This window comes from Neodiprion virginianus, chromosome 3, assembly GCF_021901495.1.
Source record: "Neodiprion virginianus isolate iyNeoVirg1 chromosome 3, iyNeoVirg1.1, whole genome shotgun sequence".
Taxonomy (NCBI): domain Eukaryota; kingdom Metazoa; phylum Arthropoda; class Insecta; order Hymenoptera; family Diprionidae; genus Neodiprion; species Neodiprion virginianus.
In genome coordinates, this window is record NC_060879.1 from 21,871,194 (window position 1) to 21,895,563 (window position 24,370).

Genomic DNA, 24,370 nt, shown 5'->3' on the forward strand with positions numbered 1-24,370 from the left:
GTTTCAAACTGTGTTTAAACGTAGGTTACAACGAACGCGTATTATCGTTATAGAAAATTCATAAATAATTATCATGGTCATTGTCATGAAAATAATTACACAATAATCATTCGTGCAATTTCCAAACGTGTACTTGTGTCACACTTAAGTGATAATAGATAGTAATTGTATACTGAATGCAACAAAAAAAAAAAAAAAAACAACAACAACAAAAAACGAACAAATACATATATCATTATACGACAGAAGGGTGGGAAAGGTGAGCGTACACGTTTCAAAAAAGCTAAACACATTCGATCGATCATAAGCAAATACACGTAAATATTCTGCCAGATGGATATTCACAAACATGTTGAACGACAATTATATTAACGAAGTGTGCAATCGTGAACAGGAGAGAATAATAGAAAATCATTGCCCCTCCCTTCCCCCTCCGCAGTACCACGACAAAATTGGAATTTGCAACTGTTGGACGACCACACGTTGCAAAAGAATTCCTCCATTTTCAATTGGTATGCGAAAAATTCTTAGGCGAATTTTGAAGGTGGGAAAACGATGATATAATATTAAGTCAAAAACTAATGAGGCTGAATTTAGTAACGTTAAAGCAACGAAAAATCAGGGGAAAAATCGTTATTGCGCAATTTTAGAATAACTTTCAAGGTGTCTGTTTATAAAAATAAGAGTATGTTTTGTTTACGATGGTTTACTAAATTTGAAATATTCCTAAAGGTGCGAAGTAACGAATTTTCCCAAACATGCATTATTACCCTAACGTTACTAATTTCATAGTTATAAAAACTAGAATGAAGCAATTTACAGACTGCATAGAGTTTGTAGAGTGAGGAGAATCCCAAGATCTACGATGCGAAGATTATAAGCGGTGTAAGAAATTTCTGCAGATGTTGCAGTTTGCGAAGTTGACGCAATGATAATGGTATAAAAAAATCAAATGCAGCCGCTGCTACCGCGAAATTTGTTGGGTTGGAATTAATTTTGGATTTTTACTTTTTGTACACCATTCCCCAAGTTTTCTATTTCGTGAATTGAAGTAAGTGAATTTTAAGTACATTTTTTTTCTACGCGTTAACGTTTATCAGCCAATCTACCAGCTTGACTTAAAACATTATTTACCTTAGAATGAATTTCACGTTCGGAAAGATCATACTTTTTTACCTAAAAAATACATCAGCTCGTACGTTTCGACGACAGAAAGTGACGAAGATTCGAAAACGTGATAAAATTTATCAGCATACTTCTCGTAAATGGTGAGGTTTGGAAACCGAATAATAGAATCACTTTCATGTTTAAATATACCCTGTAACATATGCAAATTGTAGTCAAATCGAATCTTAAACGCTGAAAAGCTGGCCGAAAGTTGATGGATCAGCCGATGATGCTCATAAGTACTCTGATTGTGAGAAAATGCTGTAGTATGCTGTAGTATGCTGCCTATTATTTAACCAAAAAAGTAGAGTAAACCGAACAAACTAATTCTGCGTTGCAATGGCCAAAAAAGGACAGACAATAACGCAAAAGGGTTACGCGTACCTCGTTTTTCGTAATTCCAACTATACTCAAACAGTTTTTTAACGATGCATGTTTTACTGAATTTTTCTAGTTACTGTAACAAATAAAATTTTTCGCAGTGCACCATTTTTATTTAAAAATCCAACTTTGGAATTCGATTAATCCTTTTTTAATGAAAAATTTGGAATAAAAGTCGACGGTCTTTTTGTTTTAGGTATGTAATCTCTGAATCTTTGACTGAAGATTTGTAAAAGCGGTCGCGCTGATGGGTCTTTGTGAGCCAGGAAAGTTCCATGTCATCGACAAGCTGCATTTTTCTCTAATTCTCTGGTCGCCATCGTGATAGGAAATCTCGGCAGATTATTTATTCACAGCACGGTATACGATATTGTAGTTTTCAAGACTATGTGCAACGTTTCGGGAATTATGTCGATAGTCTAACCGCTACTACGTGAATATGGTATCAACTACCATGTGACCATGGTAAAAGTTACTAGGCATATTACGTAGTAACCGTTACTTGGTTTACATAGTTTAGAGCACCAAAATGGCAAAATCTGTCACTCATTTTACTATGTTTCTTTGGTTACCGTAGCTATAATTTTAGTTACCGTTTGAATAAAATTTGCTCACTGCCCAAACTCCAACGTCGTGAAGATTTTACGAAACCCAATGCCGTTCGTTAAGAGGATGCCCCGGTCGATTTCAACGTTGTCGTATATATCTCCAAACATCGAAGTCCATGTATCTCAAACAAAAACACCCCGATAAATTTTTATTTCTGCGTGAAATGAAAATGCGTCAGAGTGTTTTTGTTCAGGATTGCATATGGAATCTGGCTGTTGAGCCAATTTTCGCGTATGAGATAAGCGCATTTCGATATTTGGAGACACGTGCGTCAACATCGAAATCGACCAGGCACCCCCTTAATGTTTTATAGAATAAAGAAAAATAACGAATCGAAAGACGAATCTAGTTATATTTTTTTCACCATACGCTCTTTCATGTATGAATACATCTAACGTATATCGAAAAAAGTTTTCATTGGGTACTTTTCAAACCGTCCGTCCGTGTAATGGAGAGTTAGCGTAGCGGCAACCCTTTCACGATCAATGCATTCGAGTGAACTGTAGGTAGTTACGTACAGACGTATGTAAAGATATGGTGCATTCCGTGCCAAATCTCCTTATCAACTCCAAAGTGCTGTTATCGAATCGTTATTAATCGTTTACAAATTTGCTGGAAAAATTGAATAAATTTAACAACTTCCGCTGTAACAACACAGATATTTCTCATTGATGACTGTGAGGATTGTTTCAATTATAAAAGTGGAAAAATTTGCTATTGAAACGATAAGGAAAATTGATTTTTGCTGTGATATTCGAAGATTATAGATCAATCTTCAACGAGATGAAAGTAAATCGCGTATGCAAGATCGTAATATCTCGTGGAGATGTAACATCCGGAAAGCAAATTTCGTACGATGAAAATATTTTCTATTTACACAGACCAAAGAAAAATATGCCGCGGCAAGAATGTCGAGTAAAAATTTCATATTCACGATTTATCAACAATTTTGATAACAGCAGTGTGAAATCGAATGTCAAGAAAAAAAAAACAACAACTCTACCAGTATTTACGTGTTGTTTTGTTAAATCAATGCTAAGATCAGAGACAAAATTTAAGTTGGCAAGATCAACGTGACGAAAGACGTGCAAGATGAACGAGTTGAGCTTTCAAGAAAAAATTAAGAAAAAAAAATACAATTATATTTTTCTGTAAGATATATTTTACTTACGATTAATTTCAAAACAATTCTCAAGTTAAGTAATAACGATTTTTTCCAAAAAAATATCGTTACATCAACCTTGCGACCTTCAAGCTCGCGATCGGAGAGGATGCATATAAAGGGTCTCCAGCTACACGTTCGACAGTCTGCCGGAATGCCCCATATGTATATATACTATATACGTATAACTCGTAGAGGTAACCAGTAATAATTCTATGTAATTAAACCGCGACCTGTCCATGGCGGAGGATGAGGAGGATGAGGATGAGGAGGAGGAAGAGGAGGAGAGCGATTTCATTTACGTAGGTGTGCACGTATACATGTATATACTTGGACCGCCCATATATAACATATATAGGTAGGTGGGTAGGTACAGTCCATGCACATGAACGATAAATTCCGGAGTTCGATTTTCCACTCAATTTCCGCATAGCTCGTATATGTATACGTTATATATCCCGTTATACCCATCCCCTGCATCCCTCCTCCCACCATACCGTCATATGGTATCAGACTATGTATATAATATTTATATCTAGGTGAAACTGGGTGGGTTACACAGGTGTGTGTGTATATATATATATATATGTATATGTATATATATGTAGATGATTTTATGCATATTATATGTATATCAGGGTGTTTCGCTAGAAAGAAACCTGTTTTTTACCCCACCGGGAAAACTTGCCGAAGGCTATTTTTTGAAATTCAATTTTTAAAGGTCACTCACGAAATTCCGAAGTTTTACCATTTAAATGACACGGGGAAGATGCTGGGTTTTTTCTCCAATTTTTACCACTTGCATCAGCCAAATTTCATGATGGGGCCTTCATATTGGAAGCATTTTTCAGGGTATTCATTGAATGTCCTACAAAAGCGTGTCATTTAAGTTTTCGTTGCAAGGTCAATGGTTGAACCACTTAAAGACGTTCAAAAATGAATTTTTACATCAAACCAACTTTCGAGGTCTTAGTTTAAAAAAATTTTCAACCACGTAAGCTACGTGTTTCGCCGAATGAATCATTTTGTACCGAACTCAAGTTTTTACAAAATGCTCTCAGAATCAAGTCAGTATCATGAAATACAGCTGATTGTGAGTGGTAATGATTGAAAATAAAAAATCATATTTTCTCGATGTTGTTTAATTCGAATAAATTATAATTCCGAGATCGACCTTTCAAAATTATATTTATGATCTAATCTCCGGTGCGGATTTTTGTTTTGTTTTTTTTTTTGTTTTCGTATCGTACAAGTTCTTTACGTGCGAGCGCAAAAAATGTTTGCTTCTAATCAAAATTCTCTAATACATAATTACGTAAAAAAACAAGTAAATCACGATGGAGATGGGGATAGAAAAAAATCCTTTCCCTCCGCCTCTTTACTTCTTTTCTCATTTTATTATTCTAATCCAGAGTTAGCGATATACGATACTTATATCGATACCTATTAGGGTGTATCGAAAAACTACGTTTTGCTAATTTCGGCACGGACTAGTATGAAAAAGTTCAGTCTTGACAAAAAAAAAATTAATAAAGTGGTTTCAAGGAGAACATTTTTGGTTAATATTTTCTACTCGAGCAAACGGTTTTAAATTTCGAAATTTCTCTAATACAGCCAAACGTTCCTGAATATAGTAAGGAAAACAAGAAAAGTCAATACTGGTATGTTTTTTTTCCAATAGATATCCGTAGAGGAGTGAAATTGGAATCTGACTGGCTTACCCCTCTCCCCCGCTCTTGCGGTAAATGCCAGAATCAGGATTCGAATAGGAGTAAATGAGGATAAAATTGACACATTCGTCATCAAAACCTGCACTGATGTCGTTTACATAAATAAATGCATTAAAAAAAAAGGAAAGGATTTTGAGGTCATGTCCTTATTCTCATATTAAAATCCTTCCTCACACATTTAGGAAAAAATCCAAAAATCTCAACGTTGCCACATTTGACCACTTGGGGACTAAAAAAAAAAATATCCCAGTATTGACGTTTCCCATTTTCCTGAGTATATTCAGGAACATTTGGCTGTATTAAACCGTTTGCTCGAGTTGAAAATATAAACTAAAAACGTTCTCCTTGAAATCACTTTATTTTTTTTTGTCAAGAGCGAAATTTTCCACACTAGTCCGTGTCGAAATTGGAAAAAATTGGTTTTACCATACACCCTGATACCTATGTAGACGGGTTCAAATCAGTATGTATTTATGATACAAATACGTACAGACCGACGGTGAGTTACTTCAACTATTATTTATACCTATCCGTTCGAAGCCAGAGATATATAGATAAATCGGTATAATGTACCCGGGTACTACATTCGAGTAATACACAGGTAAATATAATGTATATACGCATACGAATTTGTATACATATACATTATACACGTATTTACCAATTTACGGATGGACGGATACGGCGTTATTACCGCTCATCTTTTCGGTTTGATTGCAAAGCCGAATTTTGCTGGCTATACGTACGTATGGAGTAAAAATCGAAAGGCATATAATCCGTGCTGTAAACGGTATTTAACTACATCTTCTCAACTTACGAATAATAACGATTCGATTAAATTCTCAAGGTGCGATCATCGCGTAATAACGCTGAACGAACAGCGCCGATTTTTGGCCGACTAGCCTCCTTGATCTATACGCGGTTCCTAACCAACATAGCGAGACAAGACGAAAAAAGACGAGACAGAACAAGACCGATCGAGTTCGTTATGCAATGTGAATCACGAGAGCAAGTCCCTCGTCGGATTTTGACCGTAGCGCGTCTGTCGAGCGCTCTTTACGGTCTAGCGATCCCGTTTCTCTGAACCACGCGGTAGTTTTGCCAGAACTAAATTGCTGGCTTGCATACCTGGGTAGAGAATAAAAACGTGTCCTCGAAACAATAAGTTAGTTCGTTCGTTCGATGAGCAGGTGAAACGACGTATAATAAGTATCTTGTGACACAATGAGGGTAGGACAGACATCCGTCATCTTTTTTTTTTTTTTTTGCAACGAATTTGGACCATTAAACACTGTCAAAAATCTTTTGTCAAACTTCACACGACACGAAAGTCGACCGTAATTTTCTTGCTAAGATTCAGAACCTGCACGTTTAAATTTTTCCCTATCTGAAATACGTGCAAAGTTCGTACATGTATGTATACTTCAAGTCAAAATCTGTGCGAACAAATTTAATTCCAACATTTGAAGATACCTGTATACTTAAATAAAAGTATGAGCAATCTGTACAGGTTTGTACGAATTTCGTGCGATTTGTGCAGTAAACGATGAGAAGGATAAAATTGATATCAAATCGGTGTACACAAATAACCGTTCCGATATCTCACTGCTGTGAATTGAGATACATTCTTCGATTAAAAACAAATTAGCGGACAAATATCCTTAGAAATAATTTAATAAAAAAAAAAAAAAAAAAAAAAAACACAATAAACTGCAACGCGTAAGAATATGTTATACGTACATACATACATATGTACGATGCACATGATACACGCAAACACGTATTACATGCTGCAAAATTGGAAGACGCCCAATGTAATTCTTGTGGGCGTAGCCAAGACCAATTAGCCGAAACCGTAAGATATATCAACGCGAGTTTTTGAGTGACAAGACGTCAAGCTGGCTGTAATTGGAACGCATATCTCTACCGGCTGTTAGATGACGCCATTATTACGGATACCTCTTCCTCCTGCCCCTCTTTCCGTTTTTTTCAAATCTTTTATCCCATAATTATACTCCTTTCTTCTCAATCTCCCGCATGCCGAATCGATATCTGTTGTTATATATACCCAGTACATAGCTGTTCTTCGGGTTTCGAGACGACTTCACTTTATAGGTAGGTCCATGGAAACATAGGTGTAATGGACCATGGAGAGTACACGAGGAGACCCGAACACCATTTAAAAAAATAGCTGTCTGAAATAAGACGGCACTGGTGTTTCGCACGCAGCAAAGACAAATGTACGTCAAACTGGAACCGCCACATTCGAAAATCGATAATTCTCCTATGGAATAATTAAAGGCTTTAATTTTCAATTAAATGCTCTGCGTTTTTTTTTCAAACCTGTGGCGGTGCCACCTCGAAATAAACCTGGAACCACCGTGTCAAAATAACGCGATCGGAAAATCATTTTGAAAAAATCTTCTCACCAGAATTGAAGGTTCAGTAAGGGATCCAGGAATCCGTACGCAAAACATTTTTTGAAAGCCACCCCTTGGTGAGAACACCCCCCGAACTCGAAAAATCTGTGCAGTCTTTGACGGAACAAGTAACAGGGTTCTTTAATTCCAGATTAATTTTTAAGCCCCTAGGAACCCTGTAACTTGTTCCGTCAAAGACTGCACAGATTTTTCGAGTTCGATGGATATTCCCGCCTGGGATTGGCTTCCAAAAAATATATTATTTATAGAATCCTGTAACCTTTAATGAGCCTTTAATTCTGGCGAGAAAAGTGTTTGGAAATTCCTTTTCGATCCTGTTGTTTTCCCGTTTGTACCGCCATTTCTTTCATTTGTACCTCGACTCAAAAAAAGATCAGAGCCGTTTTTTGATTTTTAAAAAAGCCAACTTATCTGTTTTCAAAGATAATCGAATTCCGCCGACGGAGATCGCTTCACAATCGATTGTACCCGTTTGTATTACCTTTCTTTTCGTTTGTACCTTCACCCAAAAAGAATTATGCGGTTTTATAATTATTAGCTATAAATGTAACAATCGTACTTTGACATAACCATACTCAGATTATTTTATTGCTAAAGCTGTTCAGAATAATAAAAGAAGGAGGTAGATTGCGATCTAACCTTGTTAGAACAATGTAGGTTTTGGAACGAGTAAAAGTATTTTAAATTTTAGGTTTTCTAAAAATCAAGAAACGACTTTATATTTTTTCCGTTGAGGTTACAGATGAAAATAATGACTGTACAAATGATTCTGAAGCGACTCCTGTTGGAAAGAAACCAAATTTTCACAAGTAGGATGCAGGTCATTTTTTGAAAACGTCACATCCTTTTTCTGTTCGAAGTACAAACGAACAAAAAAGTGGTAAAAACGAATACAAACAAAGTAAAATCGATATCCGTTTACGAATTTTTTTTTCCAAAGTCGGGTGCCACGTTCACATAGGTGTTTATCTTGAGGTGACACCGCCACAGGTTTAAAAATAATAATAATAATAATAATAATTCAATTTGAAAATAGATCAATTAATTGACCTTTAATTAAAAACCGTAAAAGGGCGAGAAGAGAGAAGAAAAGTCGATATAGCTAGCCCAATTATACGTGGAAAAATTGTACTCGAATACCTGTAATTCCTTCTTACAATTATACGAATTTCGTGTAGTATATGGGACATTGTGTATGATCTATAAGATTAGGTTAGCGGCGACATTCGAGTCGGCACATTGTATACCTATATACAATGTTAGGTACACAACGAGGTATTATTATAAGACATATAGACATCAAAAGCTGCACACGTTATACAGATAGATACATACAGTATACATACATGTAGTATATAATAAACTAAAAGATAAGAAAAGGCTGTGCGGATATGGACTGCGGACGATGGGTATAACATTATATAGGCTGGTGAATATATGGATAAGACACGGTGTAAGTAACATTGTACTTATATGTATACCGATAGATACTGGTAAAGCTTAATGTTAGCAGATTGAACGTCCGACTGCGCATGCGCGAGCTTCCTCGGATTTTCACACAGGCTGGCCACCTCACCAAGCTTCAACTGTCAAACGCGGCTTACAAAGGTTACGCAGATGACGCAAATTTTTTTTCCGTCTGCTTGGCAAACTTTTATTGTAAACTGACTGATGAGCGATGACTTCTAAGAGTCGTCATAACTATATGATTTCAATACTCCCCTTGACACGGGAAATTTTTACATCTCACGGTCCGTTTCGAATAAGTTGGCTCCCCTGCCTTGCAGACGAAAATATTGCCGCGGTACGATTTCGTCGACCAATAGGCTTCAATAATGGAATTCGTTATCCATTTAAGGGGAAGAAGAAGAAGAAGGAGAAGAAGAAGAAGAAGAAGAAAAAGAGTTCAATTATTTTACGCATGCGCAGTCGGTTACTCAGATTGCGAAATTACACCGTTTTCTCTCGGTATGTGTATGCGGTGAAAGGTATCGGATGGATGTATATATATATAAACAGCAACACATATAATGTATACCTATAATCGAAAAAGAAGTAGTGTTGTGAAAGGAAGTGGGGAAAAAAAAAAAAAATGAAAAAGGAAAAGGAAATGTACCGTGTGTGTATACATGTACATGTATATGTAAGTGCTCACCTAACGTCGGTGTTGTGTAGTCCCAGCTCTCGGCGTCGTTCTTGTACACGTTCAGTTTGGTAGGCTGTAACAAGAGAAACGAAATACTGTTAGACGAAAATAAATAATACAGAAATCATCATCATCATCATCACCTGGAGCATTAATCCACTCGCGGTCATTGACACGGGCGATATTAACGAGTCAGCGAAAATATGTACAGTATAAAAGTTTTGAACATTCGGAATTTGGATCATTCGATGTAACGGATCAGTCCGAACTGTTAGACGACTCGGGGAATTGTTAGCCGCACCTTGTTTTTATACCATCTAATGCACGTAGCATCTTCCGATATTCAGCACTACGCCATTGCTGTCTATGCGTCATTTTGCAAGCGACAGATTTTGAGTGTAAGTACAGATTTAAGCACCGCCATCCCTCACCGTCAAAGAAGGCGATCGTGTAATTTCGCCATCTTTGAAACTTCAGAGCGGAGTCGGATTCTCCCGAAAATCATGGCGTTGAAACGATAATTTCACAGTATATGTATTAGCGTCAAGTCTCCCCCTCCAAACTGTTCAAAACTATCGCGAGAAACATTTTTTTTGATTTTCATGTTTTAATTAAAATGGGACACCCTGTACACGTGATACGAATTCACTACGTATAACACATCACCCGGTTACCGGTGAATACACATTACACGTATATTACGTATCCTGGGTTAGGCGTATCCATAATTATTTGCGGTGAAATATATGTGTAATTGTCCATACATCGCGCCAAGCTTATACGACGATCATTCTTATATATAACCTATTATATTCGGGCAACGAATAAATACTCATTAAAATTCATTGGAAATTAGTCGTTAATTATTGATAATCGATTTACCCCGTGCTATATCCGTATTATACGTACACGTATATGTATATATGAAGAACGGGTTGTAGATACGTACGGCGAGTGAGTTACCTCGTATATATAGTTCTGACGTCATTTCAGACAGTATCTAATTTGAAACTTTATCGTTACATATGCATGATAATCTCGTCACGTTATAATATATCTACGTCGGAACCAAAAGAGAACAAATGTGTCTTATTGTCAATCATTTTAGAATAGCTTTAGTTCCATTTTCATCCTCCCATTTTATAATACTCTGAAAATATTCCAACAACGATAATTTTACCCGTAGAATCATTTCGCAATTAGACAAGTTATCCGGGTGTTTAATAACAACAGTTAATTATAACTACTGGCAATTTCTTGCAACGAATAAACATAAACATACGATATTTAACAACAATATCGTATCAAAAGACAATATGCGATTAAGAAACAAGTAATACGTAAATCAAGCGCCAAGTATATGAAATTTAAGACACGTCTCAGATTTATATCTACGCATTTGACGGAAGTAACATTTTTCCCTCGATATACTCATTATCTTTTCTTATTTATATTCAAACCAAGTTTTCTAGCCCATACTCGCAATTTCTGCTGCTGCTCGGGTGTGTGTATAAAATGAGTATATAGACGCCGAAGATAGGTACGGTTATAAATTGTTGAGAAGGTGTCTAGAGCCTCGAGGATGGCATTAATATTTTTCTACTGCCCCCAATATAGATATGTAGGGTATGTGAGCGGTACACATGCCCGTATACCCGCAAACAATAAATACGTTGTGTGTGTGTGTGTGTGTGTGTGTGTGTGTGTGTGCGCGAGAGATATTCAAGGTGTACGTTACACGTGTACGTATACATGCAATATTCCAGTAGAAGAAGAGAATACGGAAAGGAGAGTTTCTCAACTCTCTTTCGCTACTACGTATACGTATATACACATAGAGGTATGGTAAGTGCATTACATATCTATAGATTGGGAACACTGCGTGGCAAGCAATCCTGGTAGTTGCTGCCGTTGCAGGGAAGACCCTCAAACTTTATACGTACTACGGTTAATCTTCTTCGCAACCGGCCGTCGTTCGCCGAAGTATAAAATATGTAGGAAAAAACAAAAAAAATTATTGCATACATGTTGTATATATATAATACGGAAAAATAAAGGAAAAAATTAAGTTTAAAAGAACTTAGTTACCAAAGAAAGTTATTACATTTCATACCTAATAATTGAACGGTAAGATATTATTTTGCCTTGAATAACGAAGTGTGAAAAATTTTCATAATATTTTGTCACAAGTAAATTTCTAAAAATATGTAAATGAGTAAGCAATAATTCGCTTTTCGAAATGTCGGCACGCTCGATATCTCGAATAATCGTAGTTTTTTGTATAAAAATTGTCCTTCACTACGAAAATCAAAACGAAATAAATATTTTTCCTTGGTTATAAAGGTCGGTAATAAAGTAAAAAAAAAAAAAATTGTTAATGAAAATCACAACAATTAAAATGACGGAATTATCGAAAATCACTTCCGGAACAAGCAAATTTTTTTGTTTTTTATACTTGTAATATGCATTATGAACATCTCAGAAAATTTTCACCCATTACATAGTTGGGATTTTTATATTCACACTTTTAAATACTTTTACTCAGCCATTAAATGTATTTTTTCTTTTCTCAGCTGAAGATGTGAGAAAATTAAGTTACTCTACATTTTATTTTCCTCACTGCCTCCGTCCGAGTAAGTGTGTAAAAAAATATTTCCACGTTCACAGGAATTTCGGCCAACGAGAGGGAGGCAGAAAGGGAGAAACTCTGCGGGAGATAATAGATGCAAGACAGATTCAGAGTGACGGCTGTCAAAATAATAACTCAGCGTTCCTCTAACCTTTTTCATTCTGGGGTAGGAGGTGGAGCTGGAGGGGATTGCAGAGGTTAGAAGCTCTGGCCCTGCATGTTATATTCTTCCGCCGGTTAGATACACATAGATAATATATGTGTGCGCATGCATGGTCCTAGCGAAAATAGATCGATTGATCCGTAACCCGTCTCGAATGACAACCTGTACAACTACGTAAAAATAGACGAAATCTACAAATGAAAAAAAAAAAAAAAAACGCAGGTATACGAAGAATAGAAAAACTTAGACAATTTCTTGCAGTTGACTTCAACAAAATTAACGTCGATAACAGAAGCCTGCGTTAAATGTTAAACAATGTTTTGTTTAAATAATTTATCAACAAATTTTGGGTATTATTGTTATTCAAATTTAATTTTCTTATCGCCTTTATTTTGGTTAATTTTTTCCGATTTTTATCTTATCATAAAATATTCACTATTGCCGACGAGACGTTTCAAAAAATTTTTTCGAATACAGAGCCCGCTTGAGATCCATTTTCAAATTTTCACTGTTTTATTTAGAATTGAAGTGGGTAATATTTTTTCCAAAATTTGAAGTCGATGAGTTGATGATGAAAAATGTTAATAAAATTTATAAACAAATTAATAACAAATGAAAATTTGAAATCTACTACTACGTAAAATGACTCAAGATCTTTAAAATCGACCACTTGCATTTTTTTTGTATAACAAACGGATTCGACGATACATTAGTTCGAATATTCACACGCGCTACGTTTTTTGTGATTTCTCGCAACTTTCAACCGTTCAAAAAAAAATCGCAATTTTTTTTGGCCAAACATGTGTTTCATTATTTAATATGTAGAATGCGTCTGCAAAATTGAAAAAAAAAATCGGAATCATTGAATATAATTTAATGATTGGCTCGACGTGAAGTGAGTGACGAATAGTACGCTTCCAAGTTTAAAGATGCATGAGACAAATTTTTCTTTGAAGCGATGCCTTCCGCGTTGACAAGCCTTAAAAAAGCACTGCGACCGGTATACAACTAACGCTCGTGTCTATAATTATAATTTTCTACTATGACCAACCGTATACTGTTTGTTTTATAAATTGATTCCTGTCTCGAGATTGAACAACTTTCTGAGAAAACAATTCGGCGCCGCCATCATATTTAACGCTCGTATGTAAGCGTGTTTCGCAATAAAGATGATCGTTAAACTTTCAACACTTTATTATAAAAATATAAAATTCCTCTATAATGTAAATTATAGGTTTTCCTAATTTAAAACAAGCGGGAATCGGATTTAATCCTGACATCCGAGCTAACCAAATATGTTTACGAATTAAGGACAAACGAGCACCATCGCCTGAATCCAAAGTTTGGAAAAGACGTAAAACCACGTAAAACAACGTCAAAAATCTCCAATAATGACGGTGATCGCGGAAGAAGGAGCATCCCTAATGTGCAATAAGTGAATTTGATCAGATTCGTACAACACAAGCTTAGATGTGAGGAACTTGAAAAAAGGTTTCATAATTGGAACCTTCATAAAGCTCAAACTCTGGGGTTTGCAAACACGATTCTGAAGTTTTTCGGATTATTTTGTTCGCTGTCTAGACCCCAGCAAATGGTCTGAAAACCACTCGACAAATCTTACAAAATCATACAATAGTCATGAAGCGCAATTGTAATTACTAGCGAACATCTGTCGTACCGTACTTGCACAAATCTATTTTCATCCTCTCTGAAAACAACTAATATTGTGAACATTTTTCTAGGCGATATTTGGAAACCTCCATGGTGAACAAAGCAAGTTGCTCAACTATCTTAAAGGTCCTTATTATAATTATAGAATCTTTTTCTGAAATTGTCGATGCCTCAGCTTGTGTTATTAGAATTCGGTGAAAATCATTTCTACTGCACAGCATGAATATTACTACATTCTTGTTCACTATACGTAATTGGTGTAAATAACATCGTTGAAGTTATTTTCTCTCTGCTCAACTTTTCCATCAGGGGACGTTCGGATCCTTCGGTAACCGACACTTTGAAACTAAGAACACAAGAATCTGACAACATTCGGTGTAACTTTGTTCCTGGCATTCGTCTTGATAGCATCGAGCGGCAGGTCTGGCCAACGATATTATTCTTGTGACTATAATTGTTGAAAGTCCATGGAACTTGAGATTGATACAAGGTGTGAGAGATATCTCGGTTATTTCGTAGTTTGGAAGGATTGCCACTGTCGCCGCTTATACCCGGCAAACACACGACGTGTATAATAAGTACAGTAGATGAGTATAATACGGTAAACCATCGTCGTGGTCGAGTCTAAGTGTTGAGAGTGATATATTTACGACGCAATAAACGCTGCTAACGATCCATGACCTACCTTTTATTACTATATCCGCATGTACGTACCAAGCTGTCTACTCAGCGTCATCTCTCTTTATACCATGTCCATCGTCATCTTCGTCGTCGTACACGCAACAAAACCCCTTCATCTTATTTTCGTCACATTTCATCGCATCCCGACACACGTGCACCGTTGCAAGTTTTTCCTACCATATACCGTAAACATAATTTCTTCAGTCATTTTTCACCCCAACGGTTCAAATAATTTATTACAGACGTATCTGATTAGTTTTTTTTTTTTTTTTTTTTTTATCGCGAAATTTCTAACGATTATCTTTTATGTCAAGTGTGCGGATTCCTATCATGCGTATAATTGGAGAAAAATTGCCAACATTTGTTGAAGAAAGAAACATGGTGAAGCAGTTTCAGACATTACGACAATTATTATTGACTAACCGATGAATATACGACGTGAAAATAATATGAAGATTGATCAGAGTTCAGTTCCCAGCAGCCCTCGTTAAACCCAAAATTGCTGCTTGACGTAGGAAGAATGATGGAACGAATAATATGCCTGTGTATCCCTGAACGTATAACGTGCATATATATATACGTATATAACGACGTACGCGGAGGATGAATTATTGATGAAAGTGTATAATTTGAAACGAGGTAAACGGAGGGTTCGGTCTGCATAAATCTAAGCTTGATTATTTAAATAATATTTGTTGATGCATCAAAATTAAAACTCGAGGTCGCTTTTTTTATGATTGAAGATAAATGCTGAAAGAGAATTGATAATTCGTGTACCGAAGGAAATACCGGAGGTAAAATTTACTTCTCGAAAGCAACGCCGTTGCGGTTACTGCTGTCGTCGTCGTTCTAGCTTGCGCCAAAACGAATCCAACGAGTCCCAGTTCGTCAAATTTGGACGAACAGAACGGGAGATATCGGACTTTGAAGCTCGCGAATAGCGCGCGAGTAGCGCGCGAACAGCGACTAGCATAGCTGCGCGTCCGGCACGCGAGCCACGAATAACTCTTGCCACTTCAAAGTGCGATATCTCGGGATTAGTTCATCCAAATTCAACGAGACAGGACTGGTTAGATTCGTCTTGAAACCAGCTACACCGTCAATGACAGTGTAACGCAACGTTGAAATTGGAAAATGCCGTACCTTCCGATGGTCGCAGGCACCAGGCGCTGGATTTTCACTTCATATTCGTAACCTGAAATATAATTACTCTCTCAATATCAAAGCTGAATAAAATCGACTTGAGAGGGATTCTTGAATTTGACAAATCCACGATCAGGCAGGCATGTATGAACAAATTTCAACGCTATAATCCTCGTCCGAAAGGAGGACACAGAGTTTCAAATCCCGATGTATTTAGGTCACCAGAGGGTCCGGATAGACGTAAAATTTGTTTTATTTTCTAACGAGAAACCCATGTGGTTAGGAGAGAACGAGGACATGCAAAAAATCGTTTTCTTTACTACTGTCCCGACGAAGAGGCAGCATTATTCGCGACTGAAACGAGAGCTTCTTATACCAGAAACCACGCGAGTTTTTAGTCTTCAGAAAATACCGGACGAGAGGCAGAGAATACGATAGATGAAGAAGAGGAAAGATAAACGAAATAAGAAAACGTTAAAATGTCAGGTAAAGTTTCAGGGATGGTACCTACAATATAATTACAAAATCGTTTCGCACAGATCTCGTTCTTTTCCTCCTGCGCGTTATACGCTGCAAAGTTGTAACAGAATACGAAAAACCGTGTAGAACGAAAGTCTTTTCATTGCGTAAGTAAAAAAAAAAAAAAAAAAAACATACATGTATACAAGTGACGCGCAATCATTCTCTCGATAACGGAAACACGAAAGGGGATATACTCAAAAAAAAAAAGTTGTAAAGCGAGTTTAGACAACGAGAAAATGAAACGAAAGGAAATGAAAGGAAAAAATCGTGAAACATTGTTGGGTTATATCGAACGACGCGAGAAGAACGGCGGACTTCGCGATACTCGGTGCACGGGATAAAGAGGGAAGATCGAAGAGGAAAAATAAAAAGAGCAGGAGTAGTAGGAAGAAGAGGCTGTCCGTCTGTCCGTCCATCCACCCGTCAGTTACCTCGTCTGTTAGCGTCACGTCACTGAAATACTCCGGTTAAATCCGTCACTCGGTGTACCAATACATCGAAGCCGTGGAAACCCACGTGCACGTCTCCGAAAGCACAGGTATGTAGATGTACCAATTTCACCTCGTAACCGTATCTATAGGCGGTGGTGGGCATACGCACGTGCGATGTACGGACACGTCGGAACTCGATTCCTAGGTGAAGGTAGGCTTAAAGAGACCCGCACTACTCCCAACCTATAAATATCAAATCCATCTCCTCGGTTTGAACCTCCTTCGTTGAAGTCAGCGTGCCATTCCTCCTCTTCCCTCATTGTACTCTCGCGCTGATATCTTGATTATGAATATTACAATTCGGCGAGTCACGTACTCGGGTTAATAATTCATTTACCAATTTTCCGTTGCATCAGATTTCGCAGGATTTCAGACGGTTCAACGTGGTTTCGAAATGTTCTGGAAGATTCGTGTACTGGATATATGGAGATTTCATGGTCAGTAGAGCGTACGAAATATATTTTACAAGTTAACAAGAAATAATCTTCATCAGAAAATTTTGAAACAGGTTCAACGATCTCTCGACATTTTGGGATTAATCATCTAGGGGACATCATAGTTTAGGACGGTGTTACGAGCGAGCCTCGCTACCTACAATTAGTGCAATTATATCCTACCTGTATCGATGTTGTGAACAGTGATTTAGACGGTGTATCGTCGATTGACAGATCAGACGAATTAATTAATCGCGCCTGCTCTAAATCAATCATCTTTGACCCGTGATCTGTTTCGACTCGAATATCTTAGCTTTCCTGCCCGGCTCCTTATGACATGACAAATTGTATGCGATTTCAAAAGATCACGAACTATTTCCGCATATACAAACACGATATATAGTAGATTCAAATCGAACGCTTCGTCGGATTGTTGATATCCGCTGGAGAACATCAAAGGTGACTGTGATATTTGGATCAGAAGTGAAAGAATAAAAAGAATATGTACCATTGACCGGCGAAGAGTGAATAACCCCTATTTGTGCATACCGTATATCTACGGTATAAAAGTCAGATCTCTACGATCATAGACGGTGGATAAATTTCCATCTTGATTTCTCCGTTACGCTATGGCGGTCAGTGCGGCTACGGTATAGATCGGACGCGAGATGCGAAAACAGGAACTACGCGTGTCTACAATAATCTGAGTAACGTACGCAACACGAGCACGACGCCAAAGCGTTTCAACGACATTAGAGGCACCTTGTATAGAAGAAAGAACTAAAGTTTGCACAACGCGAATGGTGCAAATTATTTTATTTTACAAATAAACCAACCGAGTGTGAAATACCACGAATGGTTTAGTGACGTCAAAGTGTCAAAAGCACGTGTTGCTTTCCTAGATTAAGAGAGAAGACCGTCTGTCTTTCTGTCTGATATAAACACACAAATTTCTAACGTACAGTCGTAACGATGCCCAGGCTACCGCTGTTGCTAGTGCTTTACGCGTTGCGTTACGCCACGGTTATATCAAATGGTGATCTAGCTGCGGCTTAACAAGTATAGATAGTTGTAGCGGAGCACGTGGGTGGTGCAAAGATCGTCAAATTTATATCCGGAGACAGATCAAATAATTACTCGTATGGTAAATAAAATAAACAACTCCGACTGACCGTGGATGATAAATCACGTTCTCACTACCTGCCGCGTCCTTCCTGATCAAATGCTGCGGATTCCGTAAAACGGAGTCTGACGATTCGTTAGCAATTTTTTGAGAATCCCCCCCACCCCGAGTCCGTCTGAATTCTCGAGAATAAAATGCTGTAAGAGGATCTCGGTTATAGTCAAGTGTTCCGAGGCGATATATCGCTATTTCAGAACACACAAGTGTGCAGCATCGCTGGTATGGAATTAGAGATTGAGCAGGCACGCGCTCGAATATATATAATGTTGAAAAGTATTCCGTTTATTGACGCCATTACCGTACGGACAGCGTCAGGACGTTAATAACTTCATTATCTCGACCAGAGCAAATTGAATAATTCTTCAAGTTACGAGTTCCACTTGGTTCTTTCCGCTTCGCATATCTGAGATATGTTCAATTTTTTCCAACTCATTATACATGGCTTATAAGCTGAATAAAATTTGCAGCAACGATTTTTACCGTTATAGTTGTACATGCGGAATAAATATATTACGCTATATGCGTAACGAAGTAGGTACTAAATACAACGACACTTGAAGTTCATCGTGTCTTGTTATTTTCTTATCGTACTGACAACGGACGCTGCAAAAACGCAACGATTTATTACACCTAACTACGTACGAAGTTCGAGTTGCACAGCGTTATAATCGTTGAATATAAACGTGCAGGTATTACGAAAACTACAACCTAGCTGCATGGTTGGCAAATTCCAACGCAGTATCCGTAGAATATAATGCAATCTTGGTACCTCTTTTTACCTTGCGAAATTCTCCAGCGGATCTAAATACGAGTTCAAGTCTCTTGTTCAAAATTAATCGATTTTATCGCTCGGCCTGAATTCCGTTAACGCGTTTTTAATGCCATTTCATAGTTTGTAATATATGCAAGAAGTACGTATCAACATATATATATTGGAGTGCTATATATATATATATATATATATATATAAAGGAAGAAAAATTTAATCCCTATAAATTGATTTATAATTAGATGAACGGGAGACGACGGGATCGGATAATAATTTAGGAAAGAGAAAAAAAAAAGAGAAAATTTGAAACGACGTCGGGTATAATTTGTTTCATCGATTGGCTTTTGATATTGAATTCGGAACTCGTTTCAACCAACCCTCAGTAGCCAGGCGTTGCAATTACTCGATGAAATAACTTATATTTCCGACTTTCATAACAGAGCTGTCTCGGGAAAACTGTATAAAAGAATCGTTTTCTCACTGCGTAGGATCGAAATAAACTCACAAGGATAGATAAATCAATCCAAGGCGTGATTGCATCGGCTGGGCAAAGAGAGAACGAAAGTGCGCTTTCGGTATAACGTGCGGAAAAACGTCGACTCGTGATTAATTTTCAACGTCGGAATTATTCAGAAAAATAAATAGCAATTCGTTACATATGTCAAACACGTAAATCCAAGGTATAATGACTTACTGCAAGAACGTTCAATAATGATTGCCATACTTTTTTCATTCGTATACGTCAATTAAAAAAAAGCTGCGTCCTTGTGGAATAACGATAAATAATTATAGAACAACGGCCACGCAAAGTTAACGCAACATTTGAGTATAATATGTTTCGTTGTTGTCTGCGTGCATGCGGCAAGCAATAGATCGTGGTGAAAGACATCTGGTGGTAATTATAACGTGACAATTATAGAAACGTTTAACGAAGAGAACAATAACGCGGTCGCCGAAACTGACGTTATAATATTTCAACTTCTATGTTACATTCTTCTAAACATAATAGTCGTTTTATTTTAGCCGCTGTTTAAATTCTCGAAATTTTTAATCTCTCTGCAATAGGTCGATAAAAATTGAATATGGTTGCCCCTATGTCTTCATCGAATCGTAAAAAACTCAATCAACACATTTTACAAGAGCAACATTCTTCTTTTTATGAACCTGAAACTATCCGCCGATTCGCAGAGAGTTCGTATACACATTTAAGCATTAGAAATGTTTTAAAGCCGTTTATCCAATTGGTTTTTTTTCATGGAAATCACTGCGTGTGAGAAGTTTTTGTGAATCAGTGGCTCGCCATCTGCAACTAGGTTGAGAGCATCATTTTCTTTTTCCAAAGTATGCAAAGTGTGTAAAAAAATATTGTCAGGAGGAAAGATAAAAAAGTTGACCCATAAATTTCTAAATCTTTTCTAGAAAATTTATAAATAAATCAAAAATATTGAAAATCCATTTCTATGACGTAGTACGATACCATATTTTCCGGTTTTAATATACATTTACACATTCATCAATATTCCGTACGATAAGCAATAAACCAAGCTCTCCGACGTATTCAGAATTTCCAGATTGCTTTACTTCACGCTGACCTGCGTTCTGATTAATGGGTCGAAAGTAAAAAAAGGGAAAGGAAAAAAAAAAACAGCCACAATAGTAATAGCGAAATGAACCGAACTCACCTTGGCGTAATCGATCTTCAGGGTGCAGCAACCTGAGTAGATGTCGGCGCCATGGAGGGTGTCCTTCGCTCGTGTTGCTGACTCGACAGAATCAAACGTGATTCCGAGATATCATTTTACAGTTAAGAATTTTCACCATTAAATCGTACAACTTTTATACATATACCTAGATATAACATCTTGAATATTTTCCATGCAAGTTACTATAAGATGATATTATCAAAAACGAAGGAGACAAGTTTTGGAATGTTTTTTTTCTTCTATCCTTCAAACTAATGTAGCCGCCTTATACTTTCGACGACGGTTCATATATGAAAAGGATATTCCACCATCGCTTGTACGCCATTTTTCTTGAATATAACGATTCTCTGTACTTGACCGCTCGGTACGCTTATTGTGTGAAGAACTTCCTGTAACAAAAGATTAAAACCACGTTAATAATATTATATTTACACAACAAATAAAATCCAAATTGAGAATTCAGTACAAAGGACGTAAGTGCAACAAGTTACTAGATTTAGTTGAAACTTGGCACTCGGTGATTTATAAAGTTGCCCGCAGTTAACAAATTTCAATTTCGGATTGAAATTCAATAACGAGCGACATCAAAAGCGACAGATTTTTTAAATTTCGAATAAATCAATTAACTAGCTTCATCGCGTCATAACCTAATTAAATTAAATAAATAAATCTTATTTACACTGTCATGCTTATGCTTATTTTCCGCAAGTTACGAAACACCCTTAATACGAGGTATGTTTACATCGTACACAGTACGAGGGTTGGGTAGTAAATGGTGAATGGCACACACAAGGAAGAGGTCGGAGATCGACGGATCGCGATGGACGGTAAAGAACGAGAAGAGAAGCCATCGGTGGGACGGATGGCTCTTTGCCAAAGAGTTTTTACAGGTCTCCGGGTTTTATGAAGTTTGTTTTGTGTATCGATTTACCAAAGGAGGAAGAGTAAGAGTGCCGCAGGTTGGCGGATGGATTTCTCGAAGACCCCAACCGTAACACGCGATGACCCTCCGGTTTGCTATCCAGATGACAAACAGAAGGATGATCGGTAGCAACGGCAGCAACAGCAACATACTTTCCCGCTGATTGCCCGACCTTTGCTTACACGCACGTAAAGACACGCACAAAAATGTGTGACTTACGTCCCAAGCAAACACCCATCCAAAGCGCGGCGACGAAACCGTGTCCAGCATCCCTGCGTGTTTTCTGCTGGATGTAGGAGAGTGGAAAAAACTCGGCCTCTGAATTGAGAAGCAAAATCTCGAGAAACAACATTTGCACATACGGCAGGCGGAAGATAATTCCCAGAGATTCTTCTCCCTTTCGTTTTCTTCTTCTTCATTCCATTTTGACAAGTCGAGTCTGGTTTTACGACTGCGGAGGTATAGATTACCTGACAAATCGGATAACGTCTTGGTCAACTACAAGACCGGAAGTGAACCGAATGGAAGTTTGTTTGATTGTACGGATGCGAGGGTGAAATAGACAGGAAATTACTTGGAATAGCTGCTTCACCTCACTTCGCGATTGATTCCATATACGAATGCAACCGACAATCAGAGAACACCATAAACAGTCTGCACTCAATATTTCTAAGTGCCCATCCACGAATAGTTATATCCAAAAGAAAAGAACATTTTTTCGCCATGCATCAAAAAATCTCCAATCTTTTCTGACTAGCAAGTTTTACATCTGTTTGATTTAATTCGGTAACATTCCTTTGTTTAGATTCTATTCAAAATTTTTACCTTGGAAGATGAAAAAAAAACCAAGATCTAAGGTTTTCCAAACGCTATGCAAATTTGTTACGACCGGGACTATTCATACACTGTTGAATAAGTTTTGACCAGAGTCTCAAGTCTTCCGACAAATTGGTTAAATACTTGATTTCAACAAGCGAGATTGGTACCCAACGTTTATTTTTTGATCGTCTACACAAGGCTGTACAGAGAAGATTGAATGGGGTAAAGTAGTAGGAGGCTGCGTTAGATTTAGAGAGCAGTATAATCCGCGTAGTGTATACAGACATTCAAACGCGCGGTATAGTTGTTTCGCCACGGTGATGAAACGATGTAACCTGACCTAAAAACCTCGGGTCCAATTCAACGTCGAGATGTTTCTTGTTCCATTCTTTCAAAAATCTCGGCGCGATACGCGATGATGAAAAATGAATGAGTACAAAATAGGTACCAGTATATATAAGAAAATGAAGGCATAACAGATAATAAAGCGTAGTAATGAGAGAAGAAAGACAACGAAATTGAACCACCGCGATAGTATGTACATAACAGATTGATCTCGTCGATTTCCCGAAGGGTAAAAATCTTTAGGTATTCATTGCTACAGCTGCCACGATGCAGCGCTGTATTGCCATATACATGAAACGTATCTACGATATATACACAGTCATTTAAAAAATTCACCCTCGCGCGTGCAGTCCTCGTTTTGGTCCCACTGTTTTATGCCAGCTACAGGACTTGCCGAAATTGAAACAGCAGCCAGCCAAGCTTGAAAACGTAGGAAATACGAACATCCTTTATATACGTTTGGATTAAGGATGCGAGGAGGGGAAAGGAGGATGAAGAGGGCGAGAAGATTGGACGAAAATTCACACCCAACGATACGTCCAATTTCCCTGTGTGTGAGTTGTATGTATAATAACGAACACCCGCCATAATCCCGGTGCAATTTGCGGCATCTAATCTGACCTCACTTGACTTGACTTGACCTGACCTGACCTAACCTGACCTGACAATATTTCGAATTAATTATTTTTTCTTCACATACCGCGCTGATGGTGTTTAATACGTGTGTATATTGTATAAACAGGTCTCGAGTTGTCGGTTTACGTATATATTACATTTCCCGCATGGAAGGAAAGAAAATTTAGCGTATCATCTTCACGCCGACAATCGTTGTTATCCCAATTTGCTCGGAATTATTTCCATCGCATAGTAATGGTGCTGTTTCATTCGCTGTTTCGTTCGCGTTCACCACAATTGACACAGATAACAAAGGCTGGAGATTTTTTAAACGGCTTTTCTTTTCTTTCCTAACATTTGATCCAGACAATCTGACCGATTTATCCTTGAACAAACGCAAACTTCTATTACTTGGAAGTAATTCAACACTGAACTGAGGGGAGTTGACAAAAAGATTTTCAAGACAATGGCGTACAGAAGATAGAGACGTGACTGCGGAAGATGATGAGACAATCGAGTATTTAACATGCGTGTTCACGTCGAGTTGGGTCGTTGACAAAATTTGGCGTTTGTACAGCAGTACGTGGCTGGTAATGGTGAATGCCTTTCGTGCAAGATAAGCTGTCGGATCGGGAAACTGCGTA

The 24,370-nt window shown here is 37.5% G+C and overlaps 1 protein-coding gene across 5 annotated transcripts in view; it reads right to left on the minus strand.

Annotated features, from left to right (window-relative positions):
* LOC124299682 (heterogeneous nuclear ribonucleoprotein L) overlaps positions 1-24,370 on the minus strand; it is an 80,115-nt gene that overhangs the window by 20,770 nt on the left and 34,975 nt on the right. For all 5 annotated transcript variants that reach the window (XR_006907037.1, XR_006907036.1, XM_046752963.1 and 2 more), the window contains exons 4-6: positions 21,329-21,414; positions 21,005-21,101; positions 9,646-9,709 (exon numbers count right to left, since the gene is read on the minus strand). Coding sequence is in view for 3 of the 5 variants with exons in the window: in XM_046752963.1 (XP_046608919.1) it covers positions 9,646-9,709; positions 21,005-21,101; positions 21,329-21,414 (247 nt within the window). In the remaining 2 variants the exon portion in view is untranslated. The remainder of the gene's footprint in view (positions 1-9,645; positions 9,710-21,004; positions 21,102-21,328; positions 21,415-24,370) is intronic.